The sequence below is a fragment of the Nothobranchius furzeri genome, chromosome 16, assembly GCF_043380555.1.
Source record: "Nothobranchius furzeri strain GRZ-AD chromosome 16, NfurGRZ-RIMD1, whole genome shotgun sequence".
In the NCBI taxonomy this organism is placed as follows: domain Eukaryota; kingdom Metazoa; phylum Chordata; class Actinopteri; order Cyprinodontiformes; family Nothobranchiidae; genus Nothobranchius; species Nothobranchius furzeri.
The window spans coordinates 61,434,931-61,449,421 of NC_091756.1; the positions used below are offsets into that span (position 1 = coordinate 61,434,931).

Here is a 14,491-nt window from a genome sequence, read left to right on the forward strand (position 1 = left end):
ATCTTGAGAGGGCCTGTATAAAAGATCGTTTTCTTTCCTTCTTTCAGCTAGCGGGTGGTTGAAGTTCAGTTGAACTCCTCCGGCAATCCAAAATCTGTTTTCATTCCCAGAGAAAAAAAAACCTGACCGACTAGCAGAGGTTTCAGAAGTCCCATCTGACTGATGATGCATCGTCCTCTGCTATACTGCTGATGCAGAATAACTGGAGCTGGGGACTGTTTATGCTAGCAGGGAGTTCCTGGTGAGACGTCACCAGCTGCTCGGCGCTCGGACTGGAAACGATCTTCTGTTTTTGCTGCACTATTCAAAAAGCTCTGGATTTTCTTAAATCTCCCGCCGTGGAGATCCTAAAACGTTTTTCAGTTGAGGTTTTAATAGATTTGTGATTGAAAGGCAGTGCGCCTCTGGCCGGTCTCTTTAGTTAACGTTGCAACATCGTTGAACATTATCTGATGACGGTTCTGAGGGAAAAGTGAGAACCTGAGGGAAGCACTCTGTGGTAGCTCAGTTTGGAGAATCAGTTTTTTATAATCCAGATGGATATGGGAGCTGTTCTGAGTGTGGTCAAACAAGTCATTACAGAGAAGAGATTACCTGGAAACGGGTATCAGGTTGCATTTCTGTGTATGTGGTTATTTTCAACTCTCAGCAACAAGCTACACACCTGGATTTATGATGGGAGAGTATTTAAAAGCTGCACTCAAACTTAGGTTTTCCTAGTTTGGATTTCATATAGCAGTAATCAGAATGTTCTGAATCACAGGGCAGGAAACTTGAGACCTATTCTCTTGCAATTCATGTGTTAGTATTTGTGTCCTAATGTGCAGCAAGTACGTTTTACTCCCAATACACATTACTGGTTATAACAAGTAAACCCCTCAACAACAAGCAACACCCACAAGGTCAAGGTCCTCTGGTGTGTGTCCTCCACCACCATGATAGCATGGTTACATTCAGATTTAAAACACCTAGACGAAGCTGCGAGTCAGAATTGCATTAAAGCAGCCCACCCACATGCCACAGACCATGAGGGGTTACGAGGAACCTAAACCAGTAATGTAAAATGGTGATGGGCATTACCCATCATGTGGCAGAAAACTCAGTTTCTTCAGGAATGTTCCAGTTTAATCTGGTGTGGTTCTCAGTGAAGGTGTTTGGGTCCGAAAGAGTGGGCACAACGCTCTTTTCCTTTATTTTTGCACTTTGTTCCACATCAAGAATGAGGTATTAGTCAAATAATAATAATAGTATTAATAATAATTAATAATAATAATAAAAACACACTATTTGAGAGCTACTGGTTTGTGAAACAGACTCCAATCCTGCAGTCGTGTTTAAATTGTGGACATAAAAAAAGGATGGTTGAACATAACCTGTAATGGTGTAATGTTATCCGTTCGTGTTGTTGTCGCTTGCAGGCTTTTCCCCTGTGAAAGAATAGTAGTTATTCTAGTTGTGTGAGTAAGCTGTAGCACATTATTGTTTCTGTGGGAAAGAATTTCATCACTTTGTTTTAGCAGCTGTACCTGTCCTACACACACGGTGTAGAAAACGTGTAAAACGAGTCAGCTGGTCCCTGCAGGACACTGGTCCTGACCGAGGGGTCACCCCCTGCATGTTCGGCCATTTCGACTCTCTAAACTTTAGTTGTGTCCTCGTTGTTCGTGTTTGGATGTTAATCGTGGAATTATTTGGACAAAGAGGGCCAGCGGTGGTTAGTGACTGCACTAATAGACCATGCAAGCAGTTTGTTTCTTTTTTATCAGTAAGTTAAATTATATATCTGTACTTTATTTAGCTGGTTGAATGGGGGGAAATGCTGCTTGCTCAAATATGGGTTGAAATATGATGTGTTGGTGCGGCTGGCTGGCTGGGTACCGAAACTCTTAAGCTGACCGAGGATAGCTAGCAGAGGCTTCGGGGCGTCGCTAAACAGCACAACTCTGCCACCCTGTTGTGAAAATTGGTTACTGCAGTGTCTTTAAAACTTGAGCTCTAAATATTTTAAGCTTTACATATTTAAAAATAATCAGCTGCAAAAATGTGTAATTTTTTTAGTTAATCATTGAAAATATAAAAATATATAATTACTTAAAACAAATTAAGATGGTTGCATAGTCCAGCTGCACCGTCCATCCATTTTCTCCACTTATCCAGGGTTGGGTCGTGGGGGCAGCAGCCTTAGCAGAGAGGCCCAGGCTTCCCTCTCTCCAGCCTTTTGGGCCAGCTCCTCCGGGGGAACCCCAAGATGATTCCTTGCCAGCCGAGAGACATTGTTTCTCCAGCGTGTCCTGGTTCTCCTGGTTGGGCGTGCCTGAAATATCTCACCATGGAGGTGTCCAAGAGGCATCCTAACCAGATGCCCGAGCCACCTCTATTGGCTCCTCTCGAAGTGGAGGAGCAGCGGGTCTAATCCGAGCCTCTCCCAAATGACCGAGCTTCTCACCGTGTCTCTAAAGCCGGGCGTACACTGTGCGACTTTTTCACTCGTAGCACTCAGCTTCAGCTCAAACTGTACGACTTCCTTGCAGGGCAGATCTCACGAGCCATGTGCTCACACTGTACGACCCAGTTCTCGGATGTAGGGTTGTCACGGTAACCGGTATAGCGGTAAACCCCGGTAAAAAAGTTGACAATAAAAATAACCGTCCAGTTTTTAAAAAACTAAATTATCTCGGTGGGTTTACCGTGGCCGCGGTTTCGGCGCGATGACCCTTACCAGCCACCGTCGCTTCAGCTGAAGTTCCCGCGGCGCGCACACGCACTTTTTAGTTTGCAACGGCACCAAAACTTTGAAGCTGAAATAATGGCCGAAGGAGGCGACGGCAGCGCCCAGGACATCCATCAGCCGTCAAAGAAGACTAAATCGGAAGTATGGGCATATTTTGGATTTCTGAAAATGCTGAGGGACAGTTAATAGAAGACTGGTATCCCGTTTGCAGAACGTGCAGGAAACAAGTGTCTGCAAAAGGCAGCAACACTTCGAATCTAATGGCACATCTGCGTGACGATCACCCACGTCTCTACAGCCAGTGCAAGGTAAGTTAACATTAGCATTTTAGCTTAAATGCATGACGTGAGGACTTTTGGTTGAGGGAGAATGCAACGAGTCACTATATACTGCAGCCGCAGCGTCCTCTGCCAGCATTTAAACCGTGTCACGGACACCCTGTTGCTGGATGAAGCATCTTATTTGTTGATGATGAAGAGAAATATACAATTAGTTCCTTGTCATTGATTTGTTTACTTATTCAATGCCATTTATACTTGAACATTTGGATTTGATTACATAGTGTAGTAGTTATTTTAGTAATTTGTTTAAAGTGGCTATTTATTTTAAATACATATTTTTTTAAGGTTGACTTGTACAGTGCTCAAGTCAAGTGTGGACTGGAGTTTTAGATTTTCATTTTGATAATGAAGAAAACAAGTATATGAGAAAACAAGTGGTGTTTCTTTGATTTGTTTACATATTGTTTATGTTTTGAATGTTTGGATTTGTATAATTTAAACCTGCACTGACTACTGTAACATGTTCCAGAAAAATAAGCTATTTGTTCCTTTACTTGTGAAAAGTTGCACTTTTGCTAAGGCTTTGTGTTATTTTAGGTTTAATAAACACTGTTAAACCTTTTCAGAACTATTTCAGTTTGTGTAGAACAGGACTATCAATGCTTTCTGAACATATGCAACACCGTTTAAAAAATACCGCGATAATACCGAAAACCGTGATAATTTTGGTCACAATAACCGTGAGGTTAAATTTTCGTACCGTGACAACCCTACTCGGATGCGACCTGACTGCTCACACTGTACGTCTGGTAGCAACACGTTGGCCCTAAAAATTTGCTAAAAATAGCAGTTTTTACTCAACACGTCAGACTTTTTAGTCTTGTTTTGCCTGTTGTCCTTCGGGAGCGCTGCAGGAGGACACACAGGGATTTATGGGGGTTGGATGAGGAAAACGAAATAAAGAAAGTAAATCTGTGTTTAGTGATCAGTTTAATTTGACACGAACACGACAAACACGCTTTCTTGACGATCTTTGTGAGTAAAAAAACGTGTAGAGATAAAAACGAACAGCGTGTGTTATTAGGGAAATAGCGAGCGGCGTTGATGCAGGATTGCGCATGCGCCGTGAGCGGTTCTGATACTTTCTGGGTCGCAGCTGCTCGCAGCGCCGCTTCAACAGTGCGATACCCTCACGAGGGACGAGCGAAATTTTAAACACGCCAGAAGTCCGTGCGACCTCACGACTGCTGATCGGCGGCTGGTCACGTGGTGTTAATCGCCTCGTAACCCCCTGTACACTACACGACCGCTCGGCGCAAAACTCGCCCCGATGTCGTGGATTCCCGCACGACTGGAAAATCGGCTCAAAAAGTGAAAAAGTCGCACAGTGTCCGCCCGGCTTAAGGGAGAGTCCAGACACCCTGCGGAGAAAACTTATTTCGGCCGCGTGTACCTGCGTTCTCGTTCTTTTGGTCACTCCTCAAAGCTCGTGACTATAGGTGAGGGTAGGAATGTTGATTGACCGGTAAATAGAGAGCTTTGCCTTCCAGCTCAGCTCTCTTTTCACCACGACAAATCGGAACAACGCTCGCATCACTGCAGAGGCAGTACCAATCCGCCTATCAAGTTCCTGTTCCACCTTTCCCTCACCGAGATTCTCAAGCTCCTCCACTTGAGGCAGGACCTCGACCCTGACCTGGAGACGGCATTCTGCCCTTTTCCGATTCAAGACCGTGGTCTCGGATTTAGAGGAGCGGATTCTCTTCCCAACCATTTCACACTCGGATCACAGTCTGATGAAGCCAACAGAACCACTTCCAGACCCGATCCTTAGGCCACCACCTTGAAATCATGTCCACAAAAGTCATTAACAGCATCGGTGACGGAGTGCAGCCTTGGCGGAGTCCAACTCTCACCGGGAATGAGTCCAACTTACTGCCTGCAGCCAGTGCTCAACTAAGGCTACGTTCACACAAAAGCGCATCACATCAGATATTTTTTCCACATGTGACCTATATGGACAGTCTGACCAGCACAGATCCAATATTTTTTTGTTTGTTTGTTTTGGCTAAGAATATCTTTTTGTTTATTTACTTCTGCTATCTTGCTTTTATTGATCGTAAGGTAGGAGGAGCCGCTCGAAAACGAGATGGCTCAAGCTGTTCTTATCCTCCTAAAGTTTAAGTTGATGAATAAATAAATACCAGTAATAAAAAAATTGCGTCAACTTTGACAATTATTTGTCAAAAACTTCTTCATGAACTCTTATTTGATTGATAAATTAGGCATTGGTCTGTTGTTTTTACATGTAGTTTGATGACTGAAGTCAGTTTTTGATTAATACACAATTTGAAGTAAAGAAAGATGTTATGAATCGGCTGTTTTTTGATAATTTTGTCTGCAGATCCACAAGTTTTCTGAGCAGCTAAAGGATGCAGCAGAGAAAGCCCATATCAAAAAGCCAGTTCCTGGGAAAGCCAACGGGGTCCTGGCCCTGAAACAGCCCATCTACATCGAAGCCTACGTGGGCGCCATGGCTTTCCTTGGAAACCAGAACAAGTTGGGTTATTGCATGGCGAGAGGGAATGTTGGCTTTTAAAATGAAGGTTTACTCTTTGATTGAATAGTTTTCCTCGGGTTTTCTTTTTCCTTTTGAGTCAGATTTAGGTTTGTTTGCATAATTAATAGACATTTTGCTCTATTTGAAAAAGGGTTAGGGTTAGATGTTCTGTGTGTTGTTAGTTCTCTTGGCTCATTATCATCAGTGAATGGCATCTCTAAAGAATACTCAAAAACATCCACATATTATGCCCCTCTTCCTCCGTTGACTGTAACCCTGCTGGCTTCAGGAGCTTTTTATTAGTGTTACGGTAACTCAACACTTCCACAACCAAACTCCTTTCTTTGTCCCTTTCCTGGTGTTCCTGTTAAGCTCATTCCTGTGCCATTCCGCCATTTAGACCCACTGGAGCACACGGGCACATTTTTCAGCTTCGGTTTTATCCTTAAACAGACATTTTACAGTGCATACAAAAGTGTAATCCACCCTTGATTTTCGACTTCATCAAATTTGATATTTTTGTAGTTTCATGTTTCCATAATTTTATGACTTAAGGAGTTTCTGCTTTTTTAGGAGTTCCAGGATATTTATTTAACATTTCTGCACCAAATATTTTACCTTTTAACATGACGGTCAGCTGTTTTCTTTCTGTGGTTACTAGAGAATTACAGCAGCGTTGGCTCAACACTACAGCAAATGATTGCTAGAGCTAACTAAACACATCCACATGGTGTTTAAGAAGGAAATGAAAGCATGAATCCGATTTTTTTTTTTTGTGTGCCGTGCAATATTTAAAGAAAGATTTTAGCCTGTTCCATATGTGTGTTTGTGCTGGTTTGTTGCGAGCTGTCATTACTAAAGGAATCCGTCCTATGTGACGTTGGGATTTGGGCTTTTGGGCTTGGAAGTTTTGATTTACCAGAGTGTGAATTATGCTTAAAATGTGTGATCAGCTTCTCATTAAAGTTAATGTTGAGAAAATGTTGATGTATTGTTCCATCTGTTATTTAATGCATCTGCAGGTAAAACGCTTGCAGGCCAGCTTCATTCATAGACGTTAGAAAGCATCACTTCCCTCCATTTCTCCAACAAACTCTAGAGTTTTCAGGAAAATGTTGAAAGAAAATATATATTTTATATATTTGTAGCATAATTTGACATGTAATTTGCAGAGAGGACACATTACAGCTACAGAGGTAAATTTAGGCTACATTTGAGGCTTGAGCAGACGGTGCAACCCCGTCTGATCTTGTCTCGTGTCCATACGTGGGTCCAGGTCAGTGGGGCAGCAGCCCCGTCAGCGGGGGCAGGTTTGTCCTCCTTCCAGCTGCTTCTGCCAGCTCTTTAAGATGGATCTCATGCCAGACAAGAGATATAATCCTCAGTGTGTCCTATTGGATGGGCATAAAACTTCCCTCAGGAGTTGTCCAGAGGCCCTCCTGATCACATGTCTGGACCACCTCAGCTGGCTCCTCCTTATATGGAGAAGCTGTAGACCTACTCAGAGACCTTAAATGGAAATTAGAGGTCTTTGCCTTATTTTTATTGAGTCTGACCGCTCTGTAGAGGAAACTCCTACTGACTACCTGTATCATAACCTTTTTTAAGTCATTCAAATCTCATGACCTTTGGTAAATATTGGAATGAAGAAAGATGAGGGCTGTCCCATCAAACTATTCCAGCTTTAGATCAACATCCAGAATCTGTTTAGGAATAAGAGGTAAAGAGAAGTGTACAGGCTCCACAATCGTCCACTAAATCATCGGTTTTCAGACCAAGAAACTTTGCTTAAGGCCAAGAAGAAAAACATCTGGAAACACATTTATTGCCTTAGTAAAAATGGTGGGAAAAAAAGATTTTACCAGGTGTGAAAATTATCCTCATTTACTTGTCAGTCAACCCGTTTCTGTTGGTGAAACTATACAGATTTATGTCCTGTTCACAGCTCTCGAATGGCTCCAGAAGAGGAAAACTACAATCTAATGCCATAAATGCAACTGGAAGCTGGCTGTACTGGAACTGCACACCATATTTGTTAGCATTTGTGACCAAATGACGGACCACTACTGCGTGTTCCTGCTTCGTACGTTTACAAAACCAAATCGTTACAAGTGAGCATGGTGGAAGAGGCTGGTGGACCACCCGTGACCTCTTCCTGCTTTCTGGTGTCCAACTAATCCTTTATTTTGGGTTATAGTGTTACAAATAGCATTTATCCAGTGTGAATACTTGATTTCATCATGGGAATGGTGAACTGAATTTTCCTGTTATTGTTGGTGGGCAAGGTTAAGTAGTGAGTGACTTGGGGAATACATGCAGCTGTAATTCTTCAAGGTAAATTATAAGGCTGAGTTCAGCACCTTTGGTATCATGTATCATGACCCGAGGGTTTGAAAGGGTTAACGCACTTCCTCCCAGAATGAGGACGTGTCTCTTATCCCAGATCAAGCACGGCTCTGGCCTGCAGCAAAGCACCCATTCATATTTCTGCTCTTTAAGTTGTAAAAGATGTTCAGAGAACAGGATTAACGAGCAGATAAGTGAGCGTTCATGAGGTTTCCAGCCCCAAAGGAACGTTACAGTGGAGTCACCTGGACATGCAGACAGGTGATGTAAATTAGAAAGTGTTCATTAGTCTCTATAGGCACACATTTCATCTGATTGTTTTATTCTGCACCAGCCATGCATTTACTTTGCAGCAGGCAGAGAAGTAGAAGAAGAAAAGTTAACTTGTCGTGCCGTTCTAGATAAAAATGACAAGGTGCTTCGCAGGTTTATTTTGTTTTGTTTTTACAAAATTTAAACCAGGGAGACAGAAAAAAACATTTACAGGGTATCCGCGGGTCCTTAAAAAGTCTTAAATTAGCTTTTCCAAATTTAAGGCCTTAAAAATGACAAATAATCCTTAAATACAGTTTCCATAGGTCTTAAATGACCAAAGACCCAATAAACAAGATTTTTTTTTTCTATAAGATTTTCGTGAATTTCTAGTTAGTGTTCAGCAATTTTGTGTACGATGTTGGCGTAAGCGGAACCGTACACGTTCAGTTGGTTGTGAAAGGGGGCTATTTTTAGTTGAGCTTGTTAGCTGGTTAAGCTAGTGGGAGCTTGCGCCATGGGGAAGTGGAAGTTTAATGGTTACTGGATGGCTAATCCCACGATCACGGCGTGGTTAGCACCGGTTCCAGGCAATAGCTGGAAATTATAGCTTAAATTTAATCTTTAAAAATGATAAATGACCCGCACTTGTATAGCGCCTGTCAGAGTAAGGACTCCAAAGCGCTTTACACTACAGAGCATCATTGATCCATTCACACACACGCATTCACACCTGATGGTGATGAGCTACGATGTAGCCACAGCTGCCCTGGCCGGTCCCTCCGACCACCACCAGCAGGCAAGGTGAGTTAAGTGTCTTGCCCAAGGACACAACAGCAGAATTCTGTCCGGAGCCGGGATCGAACCTGCAACCTTCCGATTACTGGACTACCCGCTCAGCCTTTTGAGCTACTGCTGCCCTGCTTAAACAGCTTAAATTTGGTCAAAGTGGCCTTAAAAAGGTCTTAAAAAGTCTTAAATTTGACTCCCTTAAACCTGCAGATACCCTGATTTAACCAGAGAACAATTTCAGATTATGAGGTTTATTACAATTTCTTAGGAATTTTGTTAACCCGGCATCATGCTGTTTTAAACGAAGATCATTTCATTAAGAAACGGTGTTGTAGATGTTTTGCAGATTTAAAAAATGACTATTTTTACACGACTGAACTGCGTTAAAGTGACTCCGCTACTACCGGTTCTATATTTTAGCTGAATATCTGTATAACGGTCGTCTTGAGCTGGATGCACCTCAAAGGTCAGTCAGCTGCTGACCCCTCCATCGACTTCTTTCTACACATTTCTAAAAAAAAAAAAAACTTGCTATCAAAACAGAATAAGCTGTCCCATTAGAGAAGGAGAATCATACAAATTCACTTTCTTTTATCAGAGTATAAAATAAGTATGAGGGCTGAGATGTGCGTGCAGGAGTCGGGAGGGTGTGTTTCTTGGAATGACTCACCTTTGTCCTCACATGATCTTTTTTTTTTCCATTCAAGATCATTATGTTCAGCCCTGGAGCTAAAACAAACTGCTTCTCTCTTCAGATTATATGACACTTCTACATGACTCGAGAACAAACAGTGCAAACCTACCACAGAGTGCATAAAAAAATCACAAAATTATTGTGAAAGTGGGTAAAATCTCAACATTTCTAAAAGGTTTGTTGATGAAACGCCGCACAGCAGCTCCCATAAAGTACACATCAATAGTTAGTCAGCCTGGACAAGATAAATCACCTTCAGTTCTGACTGCATTCCTTTCTGCAAAGGTAAGCCATTGCCCTGGGCTAGATAATATAGTTTGTGCAATGCTCCACATTACTTTGCAGCAGCAGTACATCAAAGTAATCACCTTGCAGTTTGTGTCTATTGACTGACACAAGCGAGCACTAATGAGGAGTCAGAATGATGTGTTAGTTCTGTTAACCTCAACTTGTTCTGTTTGTTTTGTACCATCACACGGCTCCAGCTTCTCTTTGGAGCGCTATTTTTATTCATCAAGTCATTTGGAACATCGTCTTTGACCTGTTAATGGTTCCAATGGTTAAAAATAACTATTTATTTAAAAATGGAATAAAATCCCGATGATAACGGTCTGAGGGTTCATGAGGAGCAAGGATTTTAGAAGACATTAGGTCGGCGCTGGACCATTTAGCTGGTTAACATGACGCCTGCTGGAGTGTCTGGTAATAAGTGGGTTTCTCTGGAGGTCAAGGCCACCGCATCTCCCAGCGGAAGTCTTTACGTCTAGCTTGACAGGTCCAAGTGGTTATTTTGCTGGATTGTGATACGAGATGTGTGTTCCCTCTGCCCTGAAGTGGAATCTGATCAGCAATTGAGAGGCTCAAAAACTACCCATCAGTGCCCGTGACCCTGGATGGCCCCGGCTAACAACCAGAGCTGCTTGGGATGCTTGAGGCGAGTAACATAAGACAAATTCTGCAAGACACTCTTGCAATCCTGGTGTGGCACGCAGTCTTCTCACCCCCCTTAAATACCTACCGTGCCCTCCGATATGCCAGCTTGGAAACAGGGTTGCTTCTCTCAGGTCGTGCATCCTCAGGTCACCATTTTCATTTATCTGACATCCACGTCGCTTGTTTGTTTGGTAAACATGTTACACCTGTCAGAGGAATGCTGGTTGCCAACGGACCACGTCCAGCAGCGTTTCCTGTGTTTGGTGGTGCGTTCCCCTTCTCACCTTCCCAGGTTTTCCATCTGCTGCCCTGGCAGCAGTGAAAACAGTGAGTGTGAAGGAGTGAATGTGTGAGGCACAGCGAGCGTGTGTGTGTGCGTGTTTTGTGTTGGTGCCGAGAGAGTGCTGGTTTCTTGTCTGAACTGCTGTCTTGTAATGGAGCTAGAGACGCTGTTTTTATTTATTCCCCCCCCCCCCCCCCCAGCTGTCACTGTTGTGTCTGGAGTGAGATTGCTGAACTCAGGGACATGGGACTCTTGGAGAACTGTCAAGTCCACTAACCCTCCCAACTATGCAGAATGTTACAGCCCAGAACACACCCCGGATTCTGGTTGTGGAAAACAAAAGCTGAGAAGGATCTTCAAGAACTCAACAGTTTTCATCCGACCTTCTTACCCATCAGTTTTAAACAAGTTTCTCCCTGTTTTTGTTGTTTTTGTTCTACCTTAGAGCATCCCTTGGCTACAGATTTGTTGATATATTTAGAAACATTTTCACACAAATAAATATGAATTGTCCTAAACCTATATATATATATATATATATATATATATATATGAGATATCTGACATCATTTGCTGAGAAAAATGGAGTTTGTTTTCATAGTGCATCTCTTGGTTCTTATTAAACACGGTGAACAACTTTTCTGTGAGAACCAAGAAATGCTAAAAGAGGCACAGTGTGAACATACAGAAGTTCGCTTAAATACCAGTTTTAGTTGCATTAAAGGCCCAATGTGTGATATTTCATCTTATAAGTTATCAAATTTCTTGTATCACATTCTCAAATTAGTTTTTTTTTAATGATAATTCAAACAAGCATTTATTCTAAGCATTATTATTAGCTTTATATTTTAATATTTTAGACAAAAGAAGCAGACCGGTGCTCCATATGGCATGCGCCATCTTAAAATACAGTGACCTTTTAGGGACATACAACATATTAAGCTTCGCATTTGATGTTTGCGTTTTTAAATGATGTAACCTCAAAGAAACAGCAGGGGGCAGAAGTGCGCCTTGTAAGCATGCAGTCTGACAAAGTAAAGCCGGACGTACACTGTGCAACTTTTTCACTCGCAGCGTTCAGCTTCAGCTCAAACTGTACGACTTCCTCGCAGAGCAGATCTCACGAGTCATGTGCTCACACTGCACGACCCATTTCTCGCATGCGACCTGACTGCTCACACTGTACGTCTGGTAGCAACACGTCGGCCCTATAAATGTGCTAAAAATAGCAGTTTTTACTCAACACGTCAGACTTTTTTTGTCTTGCCTGTTGTCCTTCGGGAGCGCTGCAGGAGGACACACAGGGATTTATGGGGGTTGGATGAGGAAAACGAAATAAAGTAAATCTGTGTTTTGTGATCAGTTTAATTTGACACGAACACGACAAACACGCTTTCTTGACAATCTTTGTGAGTAAAAAAAAAACGTGTAGAAACAAAAACGAACAGCGTGTGTTATTAGGGAAATAGCGAGCGACCGGCCGGCGTTGATGCAGGATTGCGCGCGCATGCGCCGTGAGCGGTTCTGATACTTTTTGGATCGTAGCTGCTCGCAGCGCCGCTTCAACAGTGCGATACCCTCACGAGGGACGAGTGAAATATTAAACACACCAGAAGTCCGTGCGACCTCACGACTGCTGATCGGCAGCTGGTCACGTGGTGTTAATCGCCTCTCGTAACCCCCTGTACACTACACGACCGCTCGGCGCAAAACTCGCCCCGATGTCGTGGCTTCTCGCACGACTGGAAAATCGGCTCAAAAAAGTGAAAAAGTCGCACAGTGTACGCCCGGCTTAACTAAGAAGAAGAAGAAACTAGCCACACCGTACTTCTAGCGATGGAGGATCACACATATTTTACGTTGCGGCTGGTTTGAGCAAATTCGGCTCCTTCATCTTGGGATGCTTGCCCTGCTTCTGTCGCATGTCTAACACCTCTGCCTCTCTGTGCACTGGCACACGTCTGTCCTCTCCCTCTTCCTCTCCCTCTTCCTCTCCCTCGTCCTCTGTCTGTCTCCACTGATGAACCATCGGATGATATCTGACTCTGTTTACGGAGAGAAAACAATTACAGACTACACTACCTTGTATATTTCCAAAATGGCAAATAGAAATATAACATTTCTCAAATAAAATGAACAAAATATTGTCATTTTTTGTAGTCAGAAGTCATCACTAACTAGCTGCCGTTTGATATTAGCAAACATAACTGACATAAAAAAGTTTTTCTTATTCAAAACCTATTTAGATTAAATTAATAAAATAAGTTAGATGAAAACAACTAACCTGTTCGCTGACTTGAAAGCTGGAATTAGATGATGACATGCTGCCGTTTACAGCAACACGATTTTGTATTGTATTTGTTATATTTGTTAATAAAGTTTTAAATAATGATAAAAAAACCTTTTTGATCCTCGGGGGCTCCAATAGCTGCAATACCGACTCTAAACTGCGTGGTGCTAAAGAGTCGGATCTTTTTACTATGATTTCTGTGAATTTCACACACGGGGCCTTTAAAGGAGACATAACATGCTTTTAAGTTATTCCTTTTTACATCTAAATCCTTCAGTTGGGGGTCTAAAAACAGTGGAACTGCAGTTCTTTGGTCTGATTTCCTCATTATTGTTGCTCTACAGACCCTCATCTACCCCTGTTCTGAGGAGAGTCTTGAGAACGAGCCGTTTTGGGGTACTGTCTCTTTAAACTGGAGGAGGAGCTGTAAACTCCGCCCCCCTCCATAGTGCAGTCCTGTACTCTCCTCCCCCAGTCGGACTTTGTAGTTCTATAGAGAAATCATTATTTAGCATAGCAGATTTAGCATAGCATATTAGCATTTTTAAAACACGTGGGGAGAGTAGTTCATCAAGCTGTTTCATGGCTGCTAACTTTCTCATGCATTTGTCTGTAGTCACTCACACACACCCGTCACGGCCGACGGAGGAACAAGTGAGCAGGCACGCGCGCGCGCACACACACACACAAGGAATGCTGCTTGCTTATTTCTGTAAAAAATGTTTAAAAAAATGATACAGCTCATTAAAACACCATTCAAAGAATATATTTTATTAAGATCTCTATCTATATACATACATATAATTATAAATAATTTTATAAGTAGTCTTACTTTATATTGGGTGTCTTAATGGCTGAAAATGGATAAAAAGCAGTTACATTTTAATTTAAAGAGTTGAGATTCTAGTCAAAAATAAAGAACATTCCTCCAAGTGTTCTTTAATGTCATCATTATAATTCTAATGCTTACAACTTTGTTTTTATTGTCTGCAATGCGTAGCCTATATCTTTATTAAATGTGTTTAGCTGTAAAGTGGTAATTCTCTCTAATGTGTACAGAGAGGTGGACATCAGTGCTGCAGTGAAATTCCCAAGATCAGTCTGCTTTGCTAACAAATATAGTTAAATCTTACCTGCATTCTAAATAAATACCGTTAGGTGAAAACATCAGTAGGCATTGAGTTATTGATACAATCCCTAACAGCCAGAATGGAAGAAGAGCATGCTGGGTCATCCTGGACCTGAGCCTGTTCTGTGTATTTACCTACAGGATGCAATAAATGTCTACAAGGCTGAGTTTGGACCATTACATCTAAAAGAAAGCATACA

General features: G+C 42.2%; 1 protein-coding gene across 1 annotated transcript in view; it reads left to right on the forward strand.

The window, feature by feature from the left end:
* tprg1 (tumor protein p63 regulated 1) overlaps nt 1–6,551 on the forward strand; it is a 117,974-nt gene extending 111,423 nt beyond the window's left edge. Inside the window, exon 7 of the mRNA XM_070545892.1 lies at nt 5,417–6,551. Within this exon, the coding sequence (XP_070401993.1) occupies nt 5,417–5,611 (195 nt within the window). The 3' untranslated portion in view covers nt 5,612–6,551. The remainder of the gene's footprint in view (nt 1–5,416) is intronic.
* Nucleotides 6,552–14,491: the final 7,940 nt, after the last annotated feature.